General features: G+C 39.3%; 2 protein-coding genes across 2 annotated transcripts in view; both read left to right on the forward strand.

The window, feature by feature from the left end:
• The window catches only part of lrmda (leucine rich melanocyte differentiation associated), a 339147-nt gene that overhangs the window by 294677 nt on the left and 18786 nt on the right, over positions 1 to 25684 (forward strand). Inside the window, exon 6 of the mRNA XM_079842727.1 lies at positions 4887 to 4974. Within this exon, the coding sequence (XP_079698853.1) occupies positions 4887 to 4974 (88 nt within the window). The remainder of the gene's footprint in view (positions 1 to 4886; positions 4975 to 25684) is intronic.
• Positions 18220 to 24306, forward strand: LOC307142540 (uncharacterized protein; the record flags this gene model as incomplete). Its single annotated transcript, XM_079843509.1, has 3 exons — positions 18220 to 18354; positions 18424 to 18615; positions 24241 to 24306. 3 exons carry the CDS (start codon positions 18220 to 18222, stop codon positions 24304 to 24306), a joined length of 393 nt encoding a protein of 130 aa, XP_079699635.1.

The following is a 25684-nucleotide window of genomic DNA, read 5'->3' on the forward strand; positions in this document are numbered from 1 at the left end:
AAAGCTGAGCTATACAGAGTCCCGTCTCCGGAGAAAATGTAGGTATATGCTTGAGGCAAAAGCTGTTTCACTTGTGATCACTGATCATATGATACATTTACGTAGCACAAGTGCATTGAAGTAGAACTTGTAAATCATTAAATACTTGCTCAATGCAGCTCACACTGTGATCACACCACAGAAAAGACTTTAAAACCCTTGGAGGGCAGGCGCCATTACATCCAGCCTTTTCTCCTTAGTCATTACCTAAGAAAACAGAATTAATAGAGTTTTATGCGCACTACAGCCATTTAAAACACATTACTGCCACGCATCTGAAAGACAATTATGAAGGTCAAAAGCATTAAAGTGCTTCTTCAGTGATTGGCACACTGAACGTTTTCCCGCTCTCAGCGTGACATTTATACTGCGTATAATCACAGTCCGTGCTTCAAATATAATTGACAGGTCTGACCCATATACGATTTAAGTCTTTTTACACAAAGCATATCATGTTTAAATGAACTTAATGAGTAAAAATAGAAAATCAATATCAGACCGACAGTTCATTGACTTAAATAAACACAAAGATGTTTGTTTTCCCTCAGATCTTGGGCTCATCAGAAGAAGGGAAAAAAAGTCTTGCACAAAAGACAAGGAAAGTTTCATACCCGCCGAAAACATTTTTTTTTCTTGTTACAGACCCAGAGAGAAAACATATCAAAAAACATTTTACTACATGTCTTTTGCAAGCACAAAAAGCTGAAATGGTGTCAAGAGAAAACAAAACAGAAAGCTTGTTTCTTCTAACAATTGCTTTAAGCTACAAAATCTCCTTGAATCCCAAGCCTCCCGTTACTGTCGAATTTCCACTCTCTTTCTTTCTCTCGCTCGCTCTTAAAGGGAAAGCAGGCCCTTCTGTTGGGCCTGATAGGTTGTAGGCTGATGCTTAGCAACAACATTCCTGTGCCTTAAGTAGCAGTAAGCCCCTGGCTGAACTCTTTGAAGTGGCTGTCAGGCCACATTTATTTCGTTTTAGCACTTTGTCTACTTGTCCAGATATATAAGGAGATAAAAAGCACTGGTGTTTACACTGATCTTTGCCTCTCTTTCTCTCTCCCTCTTTCTGTCTCACTCTATCTCTGTATATCTCTTTTGCTGCGCTGGTAATTAGATAGTTGCCCTGATCAGGGCATCGTAAGGATGAGATGTGCTGCGAGTTGCGCTAGACTCAACTCTTGACGTTTCGGCGAGGGATATCTCCAGCTTTGAGGGTTCGCACCAAACCAAATCATAGCGTTAACTGCTTCTTAGCCACCCGTTCACCTCTTCCCACTCTCTGGGGTGGAGATTTGTTTGGAGTTGATAATCACAAATGGCTGGATTTTTTTGTCATTTATTTGCGGGGGAGAAAAAAGGACATGCGAAAAGAAGAGGGAGCATGAGTATGATGTATAATCCAGGAGACGAGTCATATTTCACTGTGACATTTTCAGCAAGCAGTCCTCCCTTTGAGTGCAGAGCCCCTGTTGGGCTGAGAGCTGCTGTGGCTTTCTCTGTTAATGCCATTATTAGAGACTTTTTTCTTTCTCCAGCTTGTAAATTTCTGCTGCATTATCATAAAGTGTAGTGATTACTCAGTGTATAAAGACAATAATGATGTGAGCAGGCAGCATATGCCCAGGGCCTGGAGAACAAGAGCTCGGCGTGCTGAGATGAGACGCCTATGCAAACCTGACGCTGCAGCGCCCCCATCTGACCAGTGCAGGAAGTAATGAGAGAGCGAGTGGGTGGTGAGAAAGAGAACCAACAAAAGAAAGAACTAATCAAAGAAAGGAAGAATGCATAAAAGCTTATGATTGGAAAATGTGTCCAAAAGTTACTGCACCATATGCACCAGATTTCTCTGAATCAGGGCTGTCAGATTTCGGCCACGATACTGTAGATGTACATCTGAGCAGTGGGATGAGTGAAGAGGTCTTCTGTCGCCAATAGATACTTCTTCTAGACTCCGGATTGCGTGCTCACTCTCTCTGTCAACGTTCTGCCTCATAAATGAGTCTCAACCCGAGCAACCTTCAGAAATATGTGCAATATGTCCATTTCAGTCACTGCCTTATGGCCGTTTGGGTTTTTTAACTCTTAAACTGCACTTAAAATGTATGAATGTCATTCCAAAATGAATTACTCATTTTTCAGATACTTTCTGGTTGTGTTAGTAATTCTGTGGTTGAACAGCCAGGTCACACTAAAAATCACTACGACACCAGTTGGTTTAAAGTAATTCTGACATGGCTCGGAAATATGTTAGGGAGTTATTTTTTTATTTTTTAGTTTGTTTGCAAATGGCACTTGATTTGATGCAATAACATTTAGACATTTTTAACTGTCCAAATACTTTTTTAGGGCCACTGTATTTATCATTCATTTTAGACGGGCAGATCTGAGCACACAAGTTGCTATTTAGTTGATGGTGATGCATATCTTTTAAAAGCAACTAAAAACAAAGTGCTTTGTGGAAGGAGACGCTCTTAACTGCCTGTGCGTGCTCAAAGCTCCCAGACTGAATGAATTCAAAGGGCCCGGGGTGACCCCTTGGCTTGTGATTATGTTTGTGTAAAATCTTAAGGATGCCGATCAAAGCAAGGCTCTTGTCCGCCTGCCTTTTTTTTTTAACCAAGAAAGGCCCAGATAACAGCTGGCATTCAAACAGAGTTTTCCTTTAACTTTTTTTTTTTTTTTCGCCGGGATTCCCATTATGAGCCAGGCCTTCTTTCTCATCTCGAGGATGGCTCATTGAATAAAGAGAAAGAGAGGAGTGGATGGGAGGGGAGGAAGTGGAGGGAGGGCTCTGATTAATCTTCTTCCAGTACTGGGGGTGTTTGATCAGCGGACTTGGCCCGGGAGGGGTGGGATGGTTAGGAGAGAGGGGGTATCTCTGATGTTGACAGCAGGCGACTTTTGCGCACGGCATGTGATTGACGTGCCTGGCCGCTGGGCCGGAGGGGGGGGGTGCTCTGTGTCCGGTGGGGCATAGCCGGCCCCTGTCTGTGGGTGGTGGTGTTAATAATGTGGCAACTGGGAAGATTAATTGTAGACAAGCAGCAGGATTACGAGCGGCTTTGTGGCCGGGACAGGGCTGTTTGGTGGGGAAGGCCTCTGATCTGTCAGGTCCAGAGGAAATTAGTCAGGGAGGACTGAAGCTGACACTACAAATGCTGCTTTAGGATATTAAAGCCAAATGGCCAGAGGAGATTGAAATTGTAACAAGGAAACTGCTGACATACTCGGAAACCCTGACGCAACCGCACCCCGCTGGATTCGTGTAATTAGGGCGAGAATTAGTCATATGATAACAATGAGGAAAAAACTGCAATAAATTTTAAAGAGAAAAATATGTACTCCATTTTCTGTTGCTGGGCGAATGTAAACATCCTTCACATAGTTAACCTTTGGAAGAATGTTTTCAATTGATATTATTTGTTAAACATGGGTGTCTTATTGTAATTGTTGCTATATTTAATATTTTTCAGTTTTTGCATATCATACATGATATAAACACTTAATATTTCCATTATCAAAAAAGATATTTTCAAATAAATGATGTTCTTTTGAACTTTCTATCAAAAGAATCCTGAAAATAATATTTCACAGTTTCCACACAAATATATATATATTTTTTTTTTGTTGCAGTAAATCAGCATATTAGAAATATTTCTGAAGGTTCATGTGACTCTGAAGACTGGATGCTGAAAATCACAGATCACAGGAATAAATTACATTTAAATAATATTCAACATTTTAATTGATTTTAACTAGTAATATTTCAAAATACTACTATTTAAATGTATTGTTGATCAAATAAATGCATCCTTGAGAGACTTCTAACCGACCCCAAACCTTTAAGCAGTATATTCATAATACATTCTCAGCACTAAGTGTTTTCAAAGAATGAAAAATAAAATAGGCCACCTCGACTCTGTTTATTTGTCATATTGGCCCTCACAATGATTAAATGCTCTGAGAATTCCTGCCTGCAGAAAAGCCGAATATTTTCACAAAGGCATCAGATATCAACACATCATGATGTACTGTGTTTTAGTCCTTGAAAGAAGACAAAGGAGGTAGAAAACAACACTTGTGACCTACCAGAAGCACCCAGGCGATCTGTATTCTCTCCAGCTCTTCTCCTGTTCTGTCTAAGCGGTGGCCTTTATGTGAATATATTTGTATTTTTAAGGTCCGCCAGTGAGAGATGAGTTTACTTAAACTCAGGTCTGGCCTTTGGAGAGCAGTAATTTCATGCCACCTGTTGGATTGTCAACACACAACAGCACGTGTGAGTGAGTGGCAGGCTGACCCGGGCCTGACCCGTGGGGCTCTTCATGGCTGAATGGTGGCTGGGGCCCTTCCCCTGGTGGCCCCCACTCTTAAACAGGCAGGGGACAGGTAATCAAAGCCAGGGCCCCGTCCTCACCTTTCACTCCTCTCCCTGCAAAATAATGAAAGTTGCCCTCGTCCTGCACCCTGATAAAATAAGAACGCCGCTCCTAACATTTCCTCTCCTCTGCGCTGATAAAATTTATGGCATTTAGACAATCAGTCATGGCAGTGAAATCTCACCCGCATTCTTTCGTTGTCTCTCACCCCGCCGTGCCTTTCCATTCTCTCTCCCTTTTGTGTCATCAGTCTGGGAAAATATTCCAGATTGCTTGTGACAAATGAGTTCTTTTCATTTAACTCAATTAGAATCATTGCATACAGAAATCAATAACCAGCATTTCTCCTGTCGGTGTTGGATAATGAATCGTCTGGGACATTATAAATGTTCGCAGGTGTGTAAACTGAGCATGGTGAATTTATGTATGTTCAAACTCTTTTTTTTTCTTTCTTTTTTTTTTTTTAAGGATGCCGCCAGTGGTCTGAAGCCCGAATCCACCACCACGCTGTATACCCCGCTGCCACGAGGATCCAAAGATGCCCGAAACCACAAAGGTAGTGTTATTTAGACAAAAAAGTGTGAGAATGCGGTATGCATACATTTTATGTCTCGGATGACAGGCATCTAAACAAACGTACACTCGATTGCTACCAGAAGCTCTGCAGAAGAGATGGTTGTGAAGTGTTAGACTCTATGAGAGGCTTTCATGCCAACCACATTTATCATGCTCTTTTGTCTGTGCAATGCAAAGCGCTGTTTTTATGTCACGGCCATGGCGGTGGTACTTTCATGCGAGGTCAGCTGTGTGCTTCTCAACCCCCCACCAAGGACAGATCTATTTCACAAAGGCTGACCTGCACCTCTCAAGTGATGTAGAGGAAAGCTCAGTGCTTTGTCAAAATCATGCTGCTTGAGAATAGTCCATTAAAAGGTGAACGGAGCTGACATATGAAATATTTTTTCTCCCTCTTAGATTTGGGCGAGCTGACACTCTCCATTTGTTATTTTTACGATACTGTACTGCAGCGTTAGATAACACAAGCCCTCATCTTCGTCCTTCGCCTCTTTTTTATTCCTCTGCCTTTATCGCACCATTTTTATTTATCTTGACTTATTGCCTATTCTATTTGCTTAATGCATCGGCTCTGACACTGTAACTCTTTACTAAAACTCACCTTTGGCTGTGCCATGAAAATGCTTTAATAGAATAGCCATGACACTAAAAGATGCAGTTCACCTCCAAGACACTGTCAGTGGAAATTGGGCATTGTGTTCGGATTGGTGATAATTAATGGGCTTTCTGTGTAATCGTAATGCAGTGCAAATATAACCTGCTCATATATTGTAGTTTATTTATTTATTGTTTGTTTAATTTGAGCATCACCAATGCTCTTAAAGGAATAGTTTACACACAAATGACATTTCTGGCATCGATGTTTTTGTCCATACAATGAAAGGGTTCAAACCAACACTGACTTTCATTGTATAGAAATGAAAATGTGCTCTGCTGAAAAATAAATACTGATTCAGCATGAGTAAATTAATTCTCATTTTTGGGTAAACTATGCCTTTAAGAAACACCTGATCATGATGCACGAACACTTTAATTGAGACACTTTGTAAAAAGTTTTATATAATGACACCAAATATATTTTTCAATATTAGCCAGACATGGTTTGGATATTGCCATATTTGCTTTTGTGAACCCGGGAAAAAATAAATAAAACAAAAAATTGTCCATCAGTCTGAGATCTAGGAAAGTGTATTTTCAATAGACATACCGTATAGGCAGATGTATGGGATGATTTTAATCCTAACTGATCTGAAGTCTATATTTTATATATTGTACAATATATACAGTACAATATTAACGTTTTAAACAGAAGAATAGCTGAAATTATGACAGGCTTAGACCAGTCACATTTGCTATATACTACTTGCTGCCTTGCAGTGGCCGGCAGGAAAAGCGGCATCTATGACAGCAGGCTGTCTCAAACAGGGACCCTCTCTACCTTTTCTCAATATTTTTACAATTGATGTCACCTGCGCCAGGCCCCCAGAGCCAAGGTGCCATGGGTAATTACAGCAGACAGAAGGTCTGAGGAGGGAAGAGGGGAGACTAGCTATATGCATGGCACGAGAGGTCTTGGCTTTGGGTTATAAGACCCTTGTCAGCTGTTTTGGGGGAAAATTGGGAAGTGGACAAACAGCGAGCAGACAGGAGAAATGGAGGGGGGAAAGCAGAAGCTAAGAAGGGAGCCTATGTGGCAGGCCCGGCGTGACACGGAGAACCATGAGAGTCTGGAGATGGAGGGGGGTGGAGTGCCAGGCCGCAGGAAGTAGCGCTGCTGTCAGCTCCCACCAGCTTTAAACCGGCCTGTCGCCTGAACCTAGCCCAAAGTTTCTTTCAAGAGACAAATGTCGTCTTAAAGGAACAGTTTGCCCAAAAATGATATACTCACCCTCTTGTCTTTCCAAACGTGTATACTATTCATTTTTAAAAAGGAAAATCCTCCTGCAGCAGTTTACATAAAATGATGCCTCCCCAAGTGCACAGTTTAAAAGTAACAAAATAAAAGTATCAAAATAAAACAAATTGCGATATGGCTTAGTGCGATTGTCCAATCACAAAAGCTGTAATGCTCTGCATGTTTCAGAGTGAAGAGCAGAACTGTGTTCACATGAGCAGCTCATGATCAGCATCTGAGCAGTGGCTCTGTTCACAGTTAATGTAGCCTCACACAAACTAATTTCCACAACTGTGTTGATTATAACATGCATTTAGGAATATAATAAGCGGCAACTATCTTACTTAACTTGTAATGAGAAATGCTTATAAACCGACTCATAAACAGAAGCTTTAAGGGCTCCCTGATATTTTTCATCAAAATAAACTTGATAGTCTGTTTAAAAAAAGATTTTCAATAAAGACTGCGATGAATAATAGTATTGTAATTTTGAAGTTGTACTGTAAAATAAAAGTATTTATTTTTCCTTAAATAATCGGGGTCAGGGCATGCATTCTCTGTCTGGCAATCTGATGGACGAGTCTGGGTTTGGCAGTTGCCAGGAGAACGGTACTGTGCCGAGTGTAGAGTTTGGTGGAGGGGGGATTATGGTGGGGGGTTGTTTTTCAGGGGTTGGGCTTGGCTTCCAGTGAAATTAGAAGCATTAACCCTTAATGCTTCAGCATACCAAGACATTTTGGACAATTTCATGCTCCCAACTTTGTGGGAACAGTTTGGGGATGGCCCCTTCCTGTTCCAACATGACTGCGCACCAATCATGCAAAAAGCAAGGTCCATAAAGACATGGATGAGTGGGTTTGGTGTGGGAGATCTTGACTGGCCTTCACAGAGTCCTGACCTCAACCTGATAGAACACCTTTGGGATGAATTAGAGCGGAGACTGCGAACCAGGCCTTCTCGTCCAACATCAGTGCCTGATCTCACAAATGCGCTTCTAGAAGAATGGTCAAAAATTCTCATAAACACTCTCTTAAACCTTGCGGAAAGCCTTCCCAGAAGAGTTAAAGCTGTTGTAACTGCAAAGGGTGGACCAACTCCATAGTAAACCCTACGGATTAAGAATGGGATGTTATTAAAGTTAATTTGCATGTAAAGGCAGGCGTCCCAAAACTTTTGGCAGTATTATGTGCAGCCCTACAAACAAGCACAGCAAACAAGTTAAACATTTTTGTTTTTGCCATGAAAAATTGTAATTGCCATTTTTATCAGAAAAATCATTGTGCAGCCCTATTATATACTTCTTTTTGTTTGACAAATGTAAATTTTTATGTTAACTGTTGCTTTAAGTATAGATCTCCACTGCTGAACCAAACGACGCAAGACAATGTTTGTCTTTCCACAGGCGCAAATAAATACAAAAATAAAGTGGAGCCACCGCTCTCACCGCTGTCACATTATAGATAGCCATATTAATAACAATCATTATGATATGTCCCACAACTGCCTGGAACTTCATACATAATTGAAATGGAAAATATACAAATCCTTATATACTACGTCTCTGGACATTTTAAGCTAGTGACCACCACTTTTGAATTCCCATCATTCATCTTCAACGTGGCGAGCAAACCAGAAGCCATCGAGGGTGAAACCATACTCCTCCATCAGTCGCACATGCACTGACTTTAAACGCTCCTATTCTGGGCCCTGCTCCAGCTGAGTTGACTGTATTTTAAATGGCATACAACTAAACCCTTGAGGCAGGCAGCCTTCAAAGAGAAAATCTTAACTGAAGACCCCCTAGGGACCATCCACTTTTTTTTACCGTCATTACGCCGTCGCTGATTTGCAGCACGGAAACGGGACTGCATATGAAGAATAAATGACTTTACAGTTGTGGCACAACAAATAAACAAACATCTGGAACCATTCAGAGGGCGCCATTAAAACAGTACATTTCTTGCCCAAAATGTGAAAATGATGACAAATGTGCTGTCACGGGGGCTGGGAGAGGCCAGATGATGGAGCAGTGGGTGCTAAGCACTGACTTTTAGAGCTCAGCAGGACAGAGAGAGAATTACACCTGCTGTTTGTCTGCCTACCCTCCATTAACTTACATCTGGATAGCGTGCATCACTCAATTACCAAAGTCTGGATCTGCACCCGCATTGTTTAGCTAAAATGCCATGTTTAACATACAGCCCTAGACAGAGATATTTATGCCAGCGATCCTGTGTAATTGAGATAAATTTGATTGGTGTTGGTGATGTGCTGTTGCTTGTCTCGTTTTACAGCCCAATGGATCTGCAATAGCCCCAAGCTTTGCCTTTGGCAGAGTTGCCTCTTAATTATGGCCTGTCGAGCAGTTGTTCCTCTCTGCCGTTTTATAAGCGCGAGTTTGCATGTGTACAAACGGCATATAACTGAATCCTGCAGGCCAAACTTGACTGTAAGTTTGTTCAGCCGTCATTTTTGTGTCAGTCTTTGAATACACCCATAGTATTTGATATTGGAAAAGTGCTTGTACGTGCTCAATGAGATTCTAAAGGCTCTCTGGTGATGGTTCTAGCAGTGATGTTTTTCCCTTGACGAGTGTTATTCTCAAACCAGCTCCAAACTTTGGCCCTGTCAGGCATTATGCTGACATTTTGATGGGGATTTTGGAATCTTGACTTATTGGCTGTTTTATTGGTATTTTTAAGGACACTGGTTTTATATATAAAACTATATATTTGTTATATATAACATTTTATTTATTCAGCACTGCAAATGTATGCACATTGGAGAAATGGTCTACTGTATATCATAAAATAATGCATGAGTAGATGCTCTGTATTTTCAGTATTTTTTTAATTATTTGGAGTGTAAGATACATTGATACCATATTGGTTATTGGCCGGTTGATATTGAATATTTGATTGTGCATGCTCTTTTCTCAAATTATTACATTTAGATTACATATGCTGTCATCTAACATTTACTTAAAAATCACTTATGAACTCTTAATTTAAAACCACTGTTAAATGCAAGTGTTTGCAAACCTCAAAATGAATATTCATGTTAATGTTTGTTGTGCTACTTAAATTCACTTTTTAAAAAAATTTTTTTTTTTAGTTTTTGTAGTGGTTTTTTTTTTTTACACACAAAGTGGAATTCATCTGTTATCAACCATAACATGACAAAACAAATCTATTTATTAGTATCAGCCAGAAATGTAATATTTGCACATCCCTATTAATTATGCATTATAATTGACACTTCTTACATCTTGGATGGATTTTTTTTTCCCTCAATAAGCTCCAGAGCATTATAAGATTGCATACCCTTTGGAACATCACTGTTAACCCCATCGAGTTATGCTAACTCATTTCAATTGAGGAAACTAATTGCCTCACTTAATTTCAGTTATGAGTACTGTGAACAAATTTCATTTTAGTTCACTATAGGAATATTTTTTAATATATGATTAAACTCCACTCAAAAATGTTATGTTATGTTATGTTATGTTGCTGAAACTTCACTATAATTATACAAAAATTAATTCTAGCTCTAGCACACATGCAAGAGACTATTACTACATTAGCGAGTGCAATTACTACTTTTAAACAAAGCAGTGTAGAGATGGTGTCGCTTTTTGATACCGATAATATCATGATACAGCAATTCTGCGATAATCAATATAATGACAATCCTATAATGATACATCACGACTAGTCTAACTATGAAACCAAAATGCCTGTGAAAGTGCAGATTTTTCAGAAGTGGCTGGGTCATCTATTATTTTACTCACACTACTGGATGCCATCCTGTTAAAAAACTCTTGTTCTTAGGCTAGTTAACTTATGTTCACGTTTTACTCATTCATGTGTTGAGCGCCACCTCAAGGAGCCATGAAGTAGAGACACTGGGAGCAGGGAAATCTATTTAGAGCGCCTTATTTTATTAATTAAAATATCGATATTTGGCACCAGTGTATCGATTCTCGTATCGCACGGAGAAAGACAACACAATATTTTGTCCCACCCCTAATATTAATATTGTATTACATTTACTCTTCTTACAGAGTCTGAAACAAAGCATGCTGGGAACTAGAAATCTTCTATAACTGATTCAGTTTGAGTTCTTATGTAATCAGTCGAGTTTACGTAACATTTTTATATTAAGTGCAATGAACTTCAATAAACTAATTTTATTTAATACATTTGACTGGACCGTTAGGTATTACAGTGAGGTTTGGCATCGGGAGGACACCTATGATGTCCTGAAGTCCTGTCTATAGGAAGGAACAGAGCCAATAACAGACCTGAGAGTAGTTATTTTATTTTCTACAAATTATAAATTTGTTCACTGTTTGTACCATAATAAGAAAGAATTGAATATAATATCCATCTCTTCATTCCTGAAGAGAATGCTGTTCATTCCCTTACATAGTCCTTGGCCAAATGGCTCACATATGTTTTCGATAGATCTGAATGAGGGAGAACTGTCTTACGGATATTTTTCCTGCGTGACAACGTTACGATCCAAAGGGTTTTCCAGCTCTGATGAGGTGTTTAGGATCTCTGTATAATGAGTTTAGGGTGTTTTGCGGCCATCTAAAGCCCCTTTATTAAACACACCTATAATTTCAGCTACAGCTAAGTAATGAGCTCCTATAAAACATGAATGGCCATCCCGCAAGTTTATATTGACGTTCAGATTTACACCCCGGCTCTCTTCAGATCAGGTGCCAAAACATAATGGATGGAAAGTTGCGTGTTAAAAAAAAATAGGGCCAGTATGATATTGATCCGTATTATTCATTTGATGTAACTCACATACATCTGCTTTGGATAACCTTGGTCTTCTACAGCCCTGATTAATTACCTGCAATGGTTTTCAATCCATCTGTGGGAGACCACTGCCTTAAGTTGACTCCTACAGGCCTGTAGGTTTGTATAGGAGCTGCCAAGGGCTGTTTTTGGGCCTCTCTTTGTGAGGACTGCTTTTGTTTCCTTTGTCGGAGAGAGATGATATGATATGATTTCTCTCAAGAGGTTGCGGTGGGCCTCCCAGGACTGCTTTGGCACAGGAGCATGAATATCCATTAGTCTGGAGATGGAGATTAATGGAGGAAGACAGAGGAAGAGCTAGACCGTTCCAGCCATTCTTCACCGTCTATCAGAGCAAGAGAGAAAAGAACACAGAGATGGGATCGGATTCTTCCATGAGGCAGTCAGAGTCCTGTTTATCACCGAGTCTGGAACGCACCCCCTCTCTCTCTCTTTCTTTCCTCGGAGCAGGGTATATTAAAACACCAGGACAGACTTAACTTCCCTGACAGTTTCAACTGCTGAACTCGGGCTTGGCATCCCGAACTGTTCTGAGATGGCTTCTCTGTCTTCAGTGTCATTATCTCCATATGAGATGGCACTGCATTCGTTGAATAATTCTGTTTGTGTTGGATTTGAGGATGTGTCATCAACACCATTGTTTTTTTCTTTGTCTTTCTTTCTTTTTTCCCTCTTATACTTTGCTGTTTGATGTAGTGGAATGAGTCTCTGAAGGCGCAGCTGAAGGAAGGTTTCAACGTGACGCTGTCGGGATGGCATTGTGTTTATTTTAATATCATTTAACATATTTGTTTGTACTTTGGTGCAATCATTGGAATATGAAAGCGAGAGATCATTTATTTTTAATGATTCAAGTTAATAAGGCATGTTAATATCAAATGGTAGCTGTGCTCCTTGGGTTGCTCGAAGAAAAATGCTCTCAAAAGCCTGCTGTAGTGTTTATGAATTAAAATGTCTTTTTAAGGAGTCCTTCCAACCCTAGTCTCAATCTCTAATCTGATTGGCTGGTTTTGCTCAACTTCCATGAGTGAAGGCACTCTGATCATTTTATCCTTCTAAAAAAAAGTTAAAACTGCAAACGCTAGGAAGCACTAGTCACCGAATTTGCCAGGTGTGTGGCAAATCCGGTATGAGGACACAAATGTGCATAATGACATCGGTATTACAATGTAAACATGGTTTACGAGGACACTTCCCATGTCATAGTAAATCAAATGTCTTAAAAAACATACTAAACTTGAAATTTAAAAAATGCCAAAGGTTTCTGTGATGGGTAGGGTTAGTGTAGGGGGATAGAACAATGTTTGTACAATATAAAAGCCATTACGTCTATGGAGAGTCCCGTAAACCACCATTCAAGTGTGTGTGTGTGTGTGTGTGTGTGTAAAGGTACTTAAACTAGTTAACTAGGTATCCATAAACAGTTAATGTATCACAGTTTCCACAAAAAGCACAACTGATTTCAACATTGGCGATAATAAGAAATGTTTATTGAGCATCAAATCAGCATATTAAAATGATTTCTGAAGGATCATGTGACACTGAAGATTGGAGTAGTGGCTGTTAAAAATTCAGCTTTACCATCAAAGGAATAAATTACACATTTTATACTACTTGACAATATTGCTGTATTCTTGATCAAATAAATGGCTGATAAATAAGAGACTTGAAGCATACTGACTTAAAAACGGTAGTGTATGTTGATCAGTTAGTTTTTTTAATCTTCAAAATAGGCTTCAAAACAGGCTTTTCCCCCCTCACAATTCCATGGATTTCTCAAGTACCGTGTGCAACGTTGATTATATTGCTGTACTATAGTATCACCACATTTATTTTGAAACGATCAAACATTTTTAGCATTGTTTAAGATGCGATACAGCATCTCAGTAACTCTCAGATTCCTGTGTCTAAAAAAATAAAAATATGTTTTTTGCAACCCAAATCCTTTAGTACTAGCCCACCAGCAGCAGTTTATTTACTGCTAAAGCCGCTGTCATCACTTTAGAGTCTTTAATCAGTACTGCTTTGCCTCATGAAATTACAGCACTGTGATGAAGCTGCCCCTCCTGGATGATCTATTAATACATACACAAAAGAAGCACGTTAAGTGATACCTTAGGACGGAGAATGTGTCATCATGATGGACAAGGACATTCAAGCCAGTCTGCCCAGCCCACTCGCAATAACATACTTGTGGTTCCTGGGGCTTTGGTCTGCTTCCCAGTCATGCTGGACCATCTCAGGAGACTGACAGCAAATATATCATACAAATGGATACCCCATGCCTGCGTTCTAATCAGCTTTAAAAGTGATTGCTAATGCAGTCTAAGCATTATTCATATTTGTGCGTGATTTGTGATTTGAGTTTGGGACATCTGAGATGCAGGATAGTATTTCCTGTGTGCTTTTAGTCCTGCCAAGAGTTTAGAGCAGGTTAGCGTGGCTTTCACAGTCTCGAACCACAGGACTTTATCATTGTAATTTATGAGGGAAGAGGCAGGCCATATGGTTTAGATATTTTTACGGCGGGATCGATGCGGGGTCCTCGAATTTCCCTTCTCTTGCTTAGGTTGATATGGATGGCTGTGTTCATGTCAGGGGGTTCCTCAACCCTCTCAGATGCTGAGACACCGAGTCCTGGCAGATGTTAAGCAACTTGTCTTTCTGATGGCGAAACTGATCTGTGCACAATGAGCTCTGATTGCATTATAATGATCATGTGACGGGCCAATGGAAAAGTTTATGAAGACAAATGCTGCTTGCAGGAAGAGAAAAACACAGTGAAGAGTTATAATTCAAAACCGTGGAAGATACATGCTGGAACTATTTATTATTCATTATTATTCATAGCGAGGCCTTTTTTGGCAGCATTTGCTTTTGTTAGTGTGATTCAATATACAATCAATTTACAAATGATAGCAATTAATTTGGTGACAGCTTCCATTTATTCTATTTTAATTATGTATCATGTGTTTTTCAGGATTATTAATCATCAGTGAGAGATGAAAACATGTTATGAAAGATGTCAGTCCAAGCCTCTACATAAATGGCGAAAATACATTTTCAAAAATGCTATTTTTTACTTACATTAACTTGAATATACTGCTACTGTGATAAGCATGAGCATGTCAAAAATATTTTTTATATGTTTGGGGGGACATAACGTCAAACATGCCAGGCCAATACAACTGTCCTGATCACATACACTGTAAAGAAAAATCAGGTCTCCAATTGAAATTTTTCTAGTTATGATCACATCTAAATTTTTCAGTTGGCCAAATTGAATTTCTGTGAATTGATGCAATTTAATTCAATTAAAATTCAAGAAATTCAATTTGGCCTATTAAAAAATTTAGATGTGATCGGTCACTAGAAAATTTTCAATTGGAGACCTGATTTTTTTTTACAGTGTAATAAAGAAAATGTCAATATAATTTATTTCTGCAATGGCAAAGCTGATTTTTAGCAGCCATTGCACCAGTCTGACTATTTATTGTTTGGGTTAAAGAAGGGGGGTAAAAAAGAAAACTTTTGTCCTCCAAATCAAAGTCATGTGATGCCTGATGTGAAAAACAAAACTAAAATAACATTATTTTTCTCATATTTCACATTGCTGCTGCACCTTTTTTCCCAGTCTGTCAGTAACACTCTGTTTAGTTCCTATCTCTATGTCTATGAAGACCCTCCTTCCAAAAAGCGCAATATGCTCTGATTGGTCGGCTGGACCATGGATGTTTGGATGTTTTTCGGAAATGTCTAGCCCCTAACCATAACCGCGAGTCGCAACACATAAATACAACTCAACCAGGCCTCGCCATTAAAAAAAAGAAAGTATTTATTTATTTTGCATATGCCTTGGGACAAAATTATTTGAATGAGGAATATTGTGACGTGTACATTCCCAGAAGAAAACTCAAACCTACAATCTATAGTGCTTACAGTGCTTTGTAACTTTGCAGACCTTTTGCTCAAACAACAACAATACACACTTAAGAAAGTTAAAAATGTAAAAAAGCATAAAAGGTCCCCTTTAAGATAAATGAGTCCCTTAAAATATAATATAATTCAACTTTTCAACTTTGCAATATTTAACAAAATGACTGTTTAACTGTATGTGATCCAAAAAATGCTGCCTTGGTGAGCACAAGAGACTTTCCTACCAACAAAACAAATCCTACCAACCCAAAACCTTTGAACAGTTGTGTATATATATATTTTTTTTTTTACTGTTTACTTGGTTACACCACATAACATTTTAAGAGTCATTAAACTTTTCTTGAAAATGATTCGAGAGCTGCTTTATTGGGGACACTGTATGTCATTGAACCATTAGCATAAAGATCAAAGCACAGCGATGATTTAATAAGCAATTTGAGTCAATGACTGACACAGTAACCTGTGACCCCCGTTCCCCTCTTCAATCCACACATATTCTTGGGATGAATTCATTGTTGTGGAAGGGTCTGAACTCATCTGTCAGTTAAAGCAAGCTCCATTGGACTGTTGTCAAAACTGTGTTCTTGCTCCCTGGTGAATATACTGATTTGTTGTCAACTGTACCTCAGTGCACCATCACGAGACACCCCCGCCCACGTCTGATGTCTGAACACTGGCTATTACGAGAGGATCAGCATAGCTCAAGTTAATGACCTAGCACATCGTTTATTCCATGTGAATGCTGGGAAACGGACAGTTAGCGTTCGCTGCCATGCAGCAGCCTCAAGAAGGGCGGATCATCTCTGTCAGAGACTCCAAGCACGAATTGATGAGAATTTGACGTTTACTGTGGTTGATGGCTCGCTCGAAAGTGGAGCAGGACTTTTGGCCAAATTTGAGCAGGCACTTGAACTTAATGTCACAATTTATCAAACTCAGTTGAGGTCAGGTACTTTGAGCTGTGCTGTTCACTCCTTCAGCATATTTAACTTTTCAGCTCGAATAATTGTAGGGTCAGTCAAAATGGTTCTGAAAATAAACAGATAACTAGGTCAAACAAGGCTTCCCATCTCAGGCAACTTTTTAATCTGTCAAAATGATTTGCCCATGAAGTCGAACGAAAGAGAGCAGGTTTCCCCGTCATATTAATGTAAGCGGACACATTGTTTTACTGTCATAATTTGATTGGGTGATCATTTCTGACATGTTGTGTCGCTGTAAGTCTGTTGAGTTGACTGAGTCATAGAGGTCAGACACTGAAATGAATTCCAGATTGCTGTCATTTGAATGAGTACTTTCCTAATTTCCCTAAGAAATCATGGCTCTTCAATCTTGCTGCTGGTTTAACCACTCAACTTCAGGTCACCTAGCCAATGTAAGCTGTCAGGATCAAGTTCTGCCGCTGTCATACTCTGTTTGATGGATTCTATGATCTCCCAAAGTCATTTAGTGGACTGTTATTTCGTGAACAAAATGAATTTGCGCAAAGGATTTGGCTGCTTTGTGTTCTGTTGTAAACCTCACTGTAGCTTTTGCTAATGTGCTGCATTAGATAATATCCGTTTCAGATTTAGGCTAGTTATTTTGTTTCTTACCAACTCACAGTTGCGAATTTGGAAAATAACTTTAGAGAGATGGTTTTAATTTAGAGTTTGGCCTTGATGTGGACAACTGAAACTATTTGTAGTGCAAAATGTATTTATAAAGTTGTGCTATACCCCTCTTTTCTGGTATGTTATTTCAAATAAAAGAGATGAAATCATAACAATCAAATTCTAAATATGCTGAATAACCAGCATATTCTGCAAGGACTATGTAAACTTATCAGAAAACCAAGGCTGCGTTTATTTGATCAAAGTTATGTGAAATATTCTAATTTATATTAGTTTTGTAATTTATTATATATAAAACTGTAATTTATTTCTGTAATGGCAAAGCTGAATTTTCAGCATCATTACTCCAGTCATCAATATCACATGATCCTTCAGAAATAATTTTAATATATTTATTTGGTGCTCTTTTTTCCACACTTTTTTCCATCTTCATAATATTGCACGTCTTCGATCTTCTCTCACTCGGGCTGATGCTAAATTCTTAATTCATGCATTAATCACATCCCGTCTGGATTATTGCAATGGTCTATTCCTTGGTCTTCCTAAAAAACGTATTGCAAGGTTACAATATGTTCAAAACTCAGCAGCCAGAGTTCTCACCTCCACCAGACGCTCTGCTCACATAACTCCTCTACTGCATGATCTTCACTGGCTACCTGTGGCATTACATATTCACTTTAAGGTATTACTTCTAACATTTAAGGCATTAAATGGTCTTGCATCTCCATATCTGCCTGACCTACTCCACCCCTACTCTACTGCCCGGTCCCTCAGATCTTCTTAGCTTGGTCTTTTGTCCATTCCTCGTTTTCGGTTGTCCACTGTAGGTGGTAGGTCATTTAATGTTAGTGCTCCTAAATTATGGAATTCGCTTCCCCTACCTCTGCGTAATATCTCTGTCTACCTTCAAGACCCAGCTAAAGACATCTATTTAATTTGTATTTTGAATAATGTGGCTATATAAGACCTGTTCTTCTTCTTCTTCTTCTTCTTCTTCTTCTTCTTCTTCTTCTTCTTCTTCTTCTTCTTCTTCTTCTTCTTCTTCTTCTTCTTCTTCTTCTTCTTCTTCTTCTTCTTCTTCTTCTTCTCCTTCTCCTTCTCCTTCTCCTTCTCCTTCTCCTTCTCCTTCTCCTTCTCCTTCTCCTTCTCCTTCTCCTTCTCCTTCTCCTTCTCCTTCTTCTTCTTCTTCTTCTTCTTCTTCTTCTTCTCCTTCTCCTTCTCCTTCTCCTTTTTCTCCTTCTTCTTCTCCTTCTCCTTCTTCTTCTCCTTCTTCTTCTTCTCCTTCTTCTTCTTCTTCTCCTTCTTCTTCTCCTCCTTCTCCCTCTTCTCCTTCTTCTCCTCCTTCTTCTCCTTCTCCTTCTTCTCCTTCTCCTTCTTCTCCTTCTTCTTCTTCAACACTTTACAATAAGGTTGTATTAGTTAACATTAGTTAATGCATTAGTTAACATGAACTAACCATGAACAACACCTCTGTTCAGCATGAGTAAATCTTTGTTAACGTTAGTTAATAAAAATCCAGCTGTTCATGGTTTGTTAATGTTAGTTCACAGTGCATTGACTAATGTTAAGATTTTAATAATGCATTAGTAAATGTTGAAATTAACATTAACAAAGATAAATAAATTATTTATAAGTGCAGTTCATTATTAGTTCATGTTAACTAGTTAACTAATGAACCTTATTGTAAAGTGTTTCTTCTTCGTCTTCTTCTTTGTGTTCTTCTTCATGTTCTACTTCTTCTTTGTGTTCTTCTTCTTCTTTGTGTTCTTCTTCTTCTTCTTTGTGTTCTTCTTCTTCTTCGTGTTCCTCTTCTTCTTTGTGTTCTTCATGTTGAAAACAGTTGTGCTGCTCAATATTTTTTGATGTATATTTTTTGGAATTTGAATTATTTTACAACATGTAAACGTCTTTACTGTCAATTTAATGTGTTCTTGCTGAATAAAAGTATTGATTTCTTCCTTGCTGAATTTATTTTACTTTATTTTGTACTGCACAGAAGAAGCACCACAATATAATATTTACACAAAATCCTTTTCCACAATTCAAAATAATAACTTAATTAACTCAAGTGGAGCAGTTCACATGCCTTTGGTTCTTTATATTGTGTGTTTTCTTCACGGCATCTCCACTGGCTGCTTGCAGCCTTTTGTGATATTTATGTTTGATAAACGTCTTGTAGATTCTGCAAAGGCTGTGTAAACTTCTGAACAGAAGTGTATATGTGTGTCTCTTAGAGCTCAGATCTTCACAAATACTCTTAAAATACGCCTCTGCACTTGACACCATTAAGCCGCTGTTAACCAGCCTCCCCTGAGAGCAGCTTGAAATTGTACCACCTCCAGCAAACTAGTTTACCATTCAGCATCGCCTGAGATACAAGCGTAACACGGTTTGTTCTCAGGAAGCAAGAAGCAAATAAAAGACAAAAATGGCATGAAATAAAACACATCGGAATGAACACACATGTCCTGAAGTGCAATTCCTCCCTCAGCAAGGAAGCCAGCAAAGGCGTGTTCATATCCAGTGACCCGGCTGCCCCGTTCATGTTGTGACTCAGGGCGATACTTTGTGTTTATGCCTTAAAGTAGCCATAGCTTTTCCCCCAGAAAACTGGGAGTGCTACTCTCAGGATATTAAATCTAGTCCTGCAAAAGTAACAGTCTGAGGAACGCTGTCGGCTGGAGGACAAGCCGAAATATCACTTCGGTTTTCACATACAGTCCTGTTTATCTGAATGCAGCGTAATATATGGTGATGATGACCAATGCGGAGGCTTGGATGATATTAAGATAACCTTGGGGATGGGAAAGGGGGGCTGGAGAGCCACGAGCTCGGCTTCCACAATCACTAACTAACAGTGACATTTGGGCAGTGCAACTGTTCAAGTCACTGCGCAAATCAGAACTGATATTTGCTGAACTTTAAGCTCTATTCAAGGTAGGGTTTTTTCTTTGGTCTAACATGAGCACGGTGCACCTAATGGGTATTATTATGCTCCAATATCCCATGCAACGGGCAATCCCTTCTTTATCTAGCAGGATTTTATGCCATTACGATATAGATATATGAATGAATGAGAGAGATTATGGTGCTGGACGTATATTGGATGATATCTGACTTCATTAGTTCTGATGCCCTTAAAAGGACATCCTGGCTTTCTTATATTTGGACAGCCGCCCCCTGTCCTTCCCTTCCTCTGCCCAGACTCACTCATGCAGCCAAGCACATAATGCGCTTGGAGCCCGGTAACATGTACGATTATAATTAGCTTTGTCAGGTCCTAGCCCCTACAACCCCCATGCAGATAATATGATAATACGTCTTCATAACCGACTGACCTTACATGCTCAATATTTCTCCCCTTATGAAGATTACATGTCAATAAAGTAATTGAGTCTCGGGCTGTGTGGCAAGTGAAGATTTAGGTTATTGGACTTTTCGGGGGCAGTGATGTATGACCGTTATTATTCCACCTGTCAGGGGATGTGCAGGGTGCTGACGACGGTCCGAGGATGTCGAGGAGAGAGAATGAAAATGGGGGGAGACGTCCTCTTCGGCTTGAGTGTTGTGTCGTTAATCACCCCCTCATCTTCTCCGCTCCATTCCTCCTGCATCTGCAAACTGTATGTGTCTTATTAATTAGGAAGAGGAGACTTACAGTAAAGCCATCCATTAAAAGAGGGCGAAGAGGGCCTCGACAATCGCGTCTCATCATCACTGGCCTGCCTTCATGTATTCAAACCTCATGAGATCATCCATTATAATTCCCCAGGATATTATTTTCTCTTTCTTCTCCAGTGTAAGGTCTCTGTCTGTAGGCCCCTGTCAGACGGGAGCGTTTTTGTAATTGCGACTCAAAGCCTTGCGTTGGATTTAGCCTCTGCTGTCAGTTTAATACTATTAGAGTCATTGCAATCCCTATCATTACATTCATGGGCTTCATTACTCATTTTTCAATTTTGGGTTTCAAAGCAGACTTTAGCTGTTGTGCTGTACTGTGAGGTCATTGAAATCCGCCTAATATTCATCAGAACACTTGAAGAGTTTGTCTGTTTGTTCATATATACATCCCCTTTTTTAACAAAAAAAAAAAACATTTTTACCTCTATAGGCACATGGTTTAATTACTTTATTATTTTATTTACAGGAATATGTTAAAACACATGATGTGTTACCTTACAGAGACATTCACATTCTGCGCAATTATGGCGGATACCTATAAAATCAAATCAGAATCAGTTACAAATTGTTTCAATTATATCAGTATCATATCGGTTATTGGCTAAGAGATTCTGAGATTATTTTTAATTTATTGGAAACAGAGATTGCCCATTTTTCATACTGTACATTATAATGTTCTGATGCCTTAATTCACTCATGTTGTTGTCTGTCTAAATACTTGATTCTGATTGACTGGAATGTGTGCATTAAAACCATCCACAGGTAGTTCCAGTCAGTTTAGTTCCCATTCTAAATGAATGCACTACCTTCATTGAAGCACTCGAATAAACAGATACTGCCACAGACCGTATCTTTTTGGCCAGTGATCGGCAAGCGAGTTTGGTCAATAAAGTAGTTCAGTATTGAAATATTTCTCAGCAATCAGGTGGTACCATCACTGTTTTTTAAGTGATTACCATCGGGTGCTTTTTTACCTTCACATTGTGCATTCAAATTATTTCATGCATACTTAAGGTGCGAAATTTGGGCAAAATTTTGCAGGCAAAATGCCAATTGTCCATAGTATAGAAATGCATGAATCACCACTCACAGCAAAGGTCACTTTCAAAGGGGTGGTAAAACACATTCTTTCGAAGGCTTGATTGTGTTTGTGTAACGTGTTCATGCTTCGTTTTTAAAAAATTGCATTTTTTTCATATATTTTACCTTTATTCTACACTGCTCTGTCCCTCCTTGTAAAAATGGTCTGATGGTTTCCGGGTTCTATGAAGCCGGTCCCTCAAAAATACGCAATGTTTTTCGGAAACGTCACACCCCTTACCTTTACCGGTAGTCTGTGCTTTGGTAGTATTGGAAACAATGGCATCAATAAAACCACACCAATTTGAGCCCGAATCGGACCCAGACAATTTTAGTTAAGATGATCGAACAGAACCTGTTCAGTCCTCAAAGGGATTTTTTTGAGTAAAGACTGCGGATCTATAGTGATCGCTACTGAATGGCACTGTTACTTTTGTATTTTTAGAACGATTATAGCCAAATATCTGTCGCAAGAACTATTAACCCAAAACGAACACTAAACATTGGCTTTACTATAGTAGCCAAATCAAACACAGAACCGTGTTTAGCATGCCTGTAGATAAACAAGCATGTAGATAAACAATACATAAAAGCTCTAATCAAAGAATAATTTACACTAATTCCAAGTTCGCTGTTGAGATTTAAAATGTGTAACGTTAGGTGTTTGTCGGATAACATTACGTATGAATGAGCATTTAACAAATGCTTACTTTTGTTTACTTTCTTGCTACAACGATTTAACAATACGAACTATTACAATTAACAATACGAACTATTACAGGAAAACACATTGACGAAAAATAAATCATACTTACAGGTTGTGGCCCGTAAACAGCTTCTGTTTTTAAATCCATCTTTCAGGACAAGCCGTTGTGCGAATCCTGCATTGAACTCGCGAAGATTGTGGAAGCTTTCCTCCGTGAAATGTGCAGCACAGAGAGCGAGATTAGGGTAATAATTATGAGGGACCGAGTGAAAAATAAATTTTAACCATTGATCCCAAACTCTCCCCCATCCCTAGGAAGGCTGAACAAAGTGGACGTGCAATCCGGAAGAAAATAACAGCGTTTCGTTGGCATTGCGGCAACAACATTCCAGCCTACTAACTATACCACAACAACTCTTCCCCACAGCAATAAAAAATGGCCTCGCGTCCCTTATTTAATATTCTTGGAGGAGGGGTTTATGTTAATATTGGGGCTGGTGATGTCAGCAACCCTGGGGGAATGTCTGTAGTCCCTACTGGCCGTTTGCTGTAGTTCTTAGAAATTGATTTCTTTAAAAGCAAATATCTCCCTTTGCTTCAAACTTTGAACGTTGTAACTTTGCAAATGTTGTTTATGCTCAAACAGCAACATTACACACTAGCTAAAGTTAGAAAAGTGAAATCGTGTTTTACCACCCCTTTAAACCAAGCAGCTTTCAGTTTTATGTAACGTGACAAATTTGCGTGACCAACTTGAACCCGATGTGAAATCTACGTGGTCAATTGGGAAAGTTCGATCGCACAGCTTCCCTAATTAAATGACTGGCTTTCAAAAGCTAAATTTCACCTAGTAATGTAAATGTTACCTTTGGACAAGGATTATCCTTCACTTGTAACGTTTGAAACTAGTATACAACATTAACCATCATAGTCATAGTTTTGTAAGGTGGACAATTGCATTACCATTACATAAGCATACCATTTCATACAAAAGTGTATTTCTCAAGAATGTAGGAAGCAAATTGAAGTGCGAGCTGCCACGCTGAAGATCATCTGGCTGTTGGATACTCAGAAAGGGGCGAGAGGGCGACACACAGTGTTAAAGGATATTTTACCGTGTCCGCTCACATTAAGGTGGGAGATTGATCCTCTCCAGTCAGATGAAGCTCCGGTCTGACTGATGCCCCTCACTGTCATAGTGACACCAGGCTCTGGGACGCGAGCTGTGGGGCGAGAGGGGCACACCCAGCAGCCACCCAGAGCCCGGGCCAGCAGCGGCTCGACTCAACCCTTGTTCTTTTCCCTTCATGCCCCCTCTCACTGCTCTCTGTCAAGATGTCATGACAAATCACTGTACAACAGCGGGCTCCGCAGCCTCAGGTACCAGACCAACAGGCCTCAGACGCCATGCTGAAATGAATATAATAATGGGCTTCAGAAAATAGCACAAGGCACTCAAACACAGGAAGAGAAGTGAGGCTGTGTGTGCGTGTGCTCTCTGCAGGGGGAAGTGGCGAGCAGACACATGTCCCACGGTGAGGCAGGTGCAGCTCGTCTCATCTGTGGCTGAGGTGGCAACAGGGGCTGTCAGATTGGTATTGATATGTGTCACTCCGGGGAGTGTCAGGCGCTTTATTTAAGACAGCAAGAAGGCCGTGTGTCTGTGTGGTAATTGACGGTTGGCTTCGGGAAAGATCAGGCTGTTTGTTGACCTAGCAGAGCAGCTGATGGGAGAGCTAGCATGGTGTATTGCTTTCATCCAAAATGGTTGTTTTCCCCTGTGCTGTAGGTTTTATAAAGTGAGTTAGTTTGAGAGGCGAAGGCAGTGTAATTCCACATATAACAGAAACATGCACAATTGTGACTATAACTAAAGCCAAATTTGAACCACCATTTAAATTCTTTAGAAATAAAGATATTCGATTTGAATGCATATCAAAAATTGTATGTTGTTGTTAGGATATGCTTTGTTTGTGGTCTCTCTCTTTGAGTGTAATGAGCACTGTGATATGTTGACATGTCCATTCATTTCCATGGATTGGTGGCTGTATTATCTTTGACATTAATTCCAAATGACATTCAGCAAGGAGCTGCACTGCTTACTGATGCATGAGGTCTGTCACATCCTTCATCATTATATTTAGCATCAACTCACAACCACGTGACCCATCTGTCCAACTGCCTGCCAAAGTTAGTAATGTACTACAACTACTGTACATCCTCTAGTCAAACATTTCTGTCATCTTGCTCGCAGTTGAGCTTACTTAATTCTTGAGACATGATAGGGGGAAAACAGGTGAAAGAAACAAAAGTTTCTGTACAGAGGAAACATTTTGGATTAATCAATTAACAAACATGTTCTGAGGAATTAATGTAAGTGAAACTTAATTGAGTCTGTAATTAACTGTCATATAGATTATGTCATCAGATATGTAATGTATAAATAGTAAGTATAATACATAAACCCAGAGTTCAACTGCAATTAAGAATAATAGGAGTATACTGAAAGAGGAAATATTATTTATTCATTTTTATCTGAGATTGTTGACAAAATGTAGAAAAAGTGTTTTTCAAATGTAGATGTTTTGCTTAAAAATAGTTGTAATGGTTGAAAGATTCACATTTATATGTTGTTTTTTGTATTTTTCCCCTTAAATTGAATCTATATGAATGTGTATGAAGTGTAGAGTTATTGTCTGTTTTAGTAAGTGATAGTGTAATAATTCCAATGGCAGATGAATTGTGGCTGTGGGACACGTTTGGTCTCAAGAAACAAAGTTATCTAAAACATACCAGACGATGTACGTTTCATGACTGACTTTTCAGTCACAACCATTTGAAATATTAGATTTGTTTTGAGCCTTGCAATGATCCCACATACAGTCATCAGTCACATTTTGACTCTGAACAGGTTTGTTTTGATAATGACCTTATAGTGTTTCTCACAC

The sequence above is a fragment of the Gobio gobio genome (assembly GCF_949357685.1).
Source record: "Gobio gobio genome assembly, chromosome: 18".
NCBI classification, from domain to species: domain Eukaryota; kingdom Metazoa; phylum Chordata; class Actinopteri; order Cypriniformes; family Gobionidae; genus Gobio; species Gobio gobio.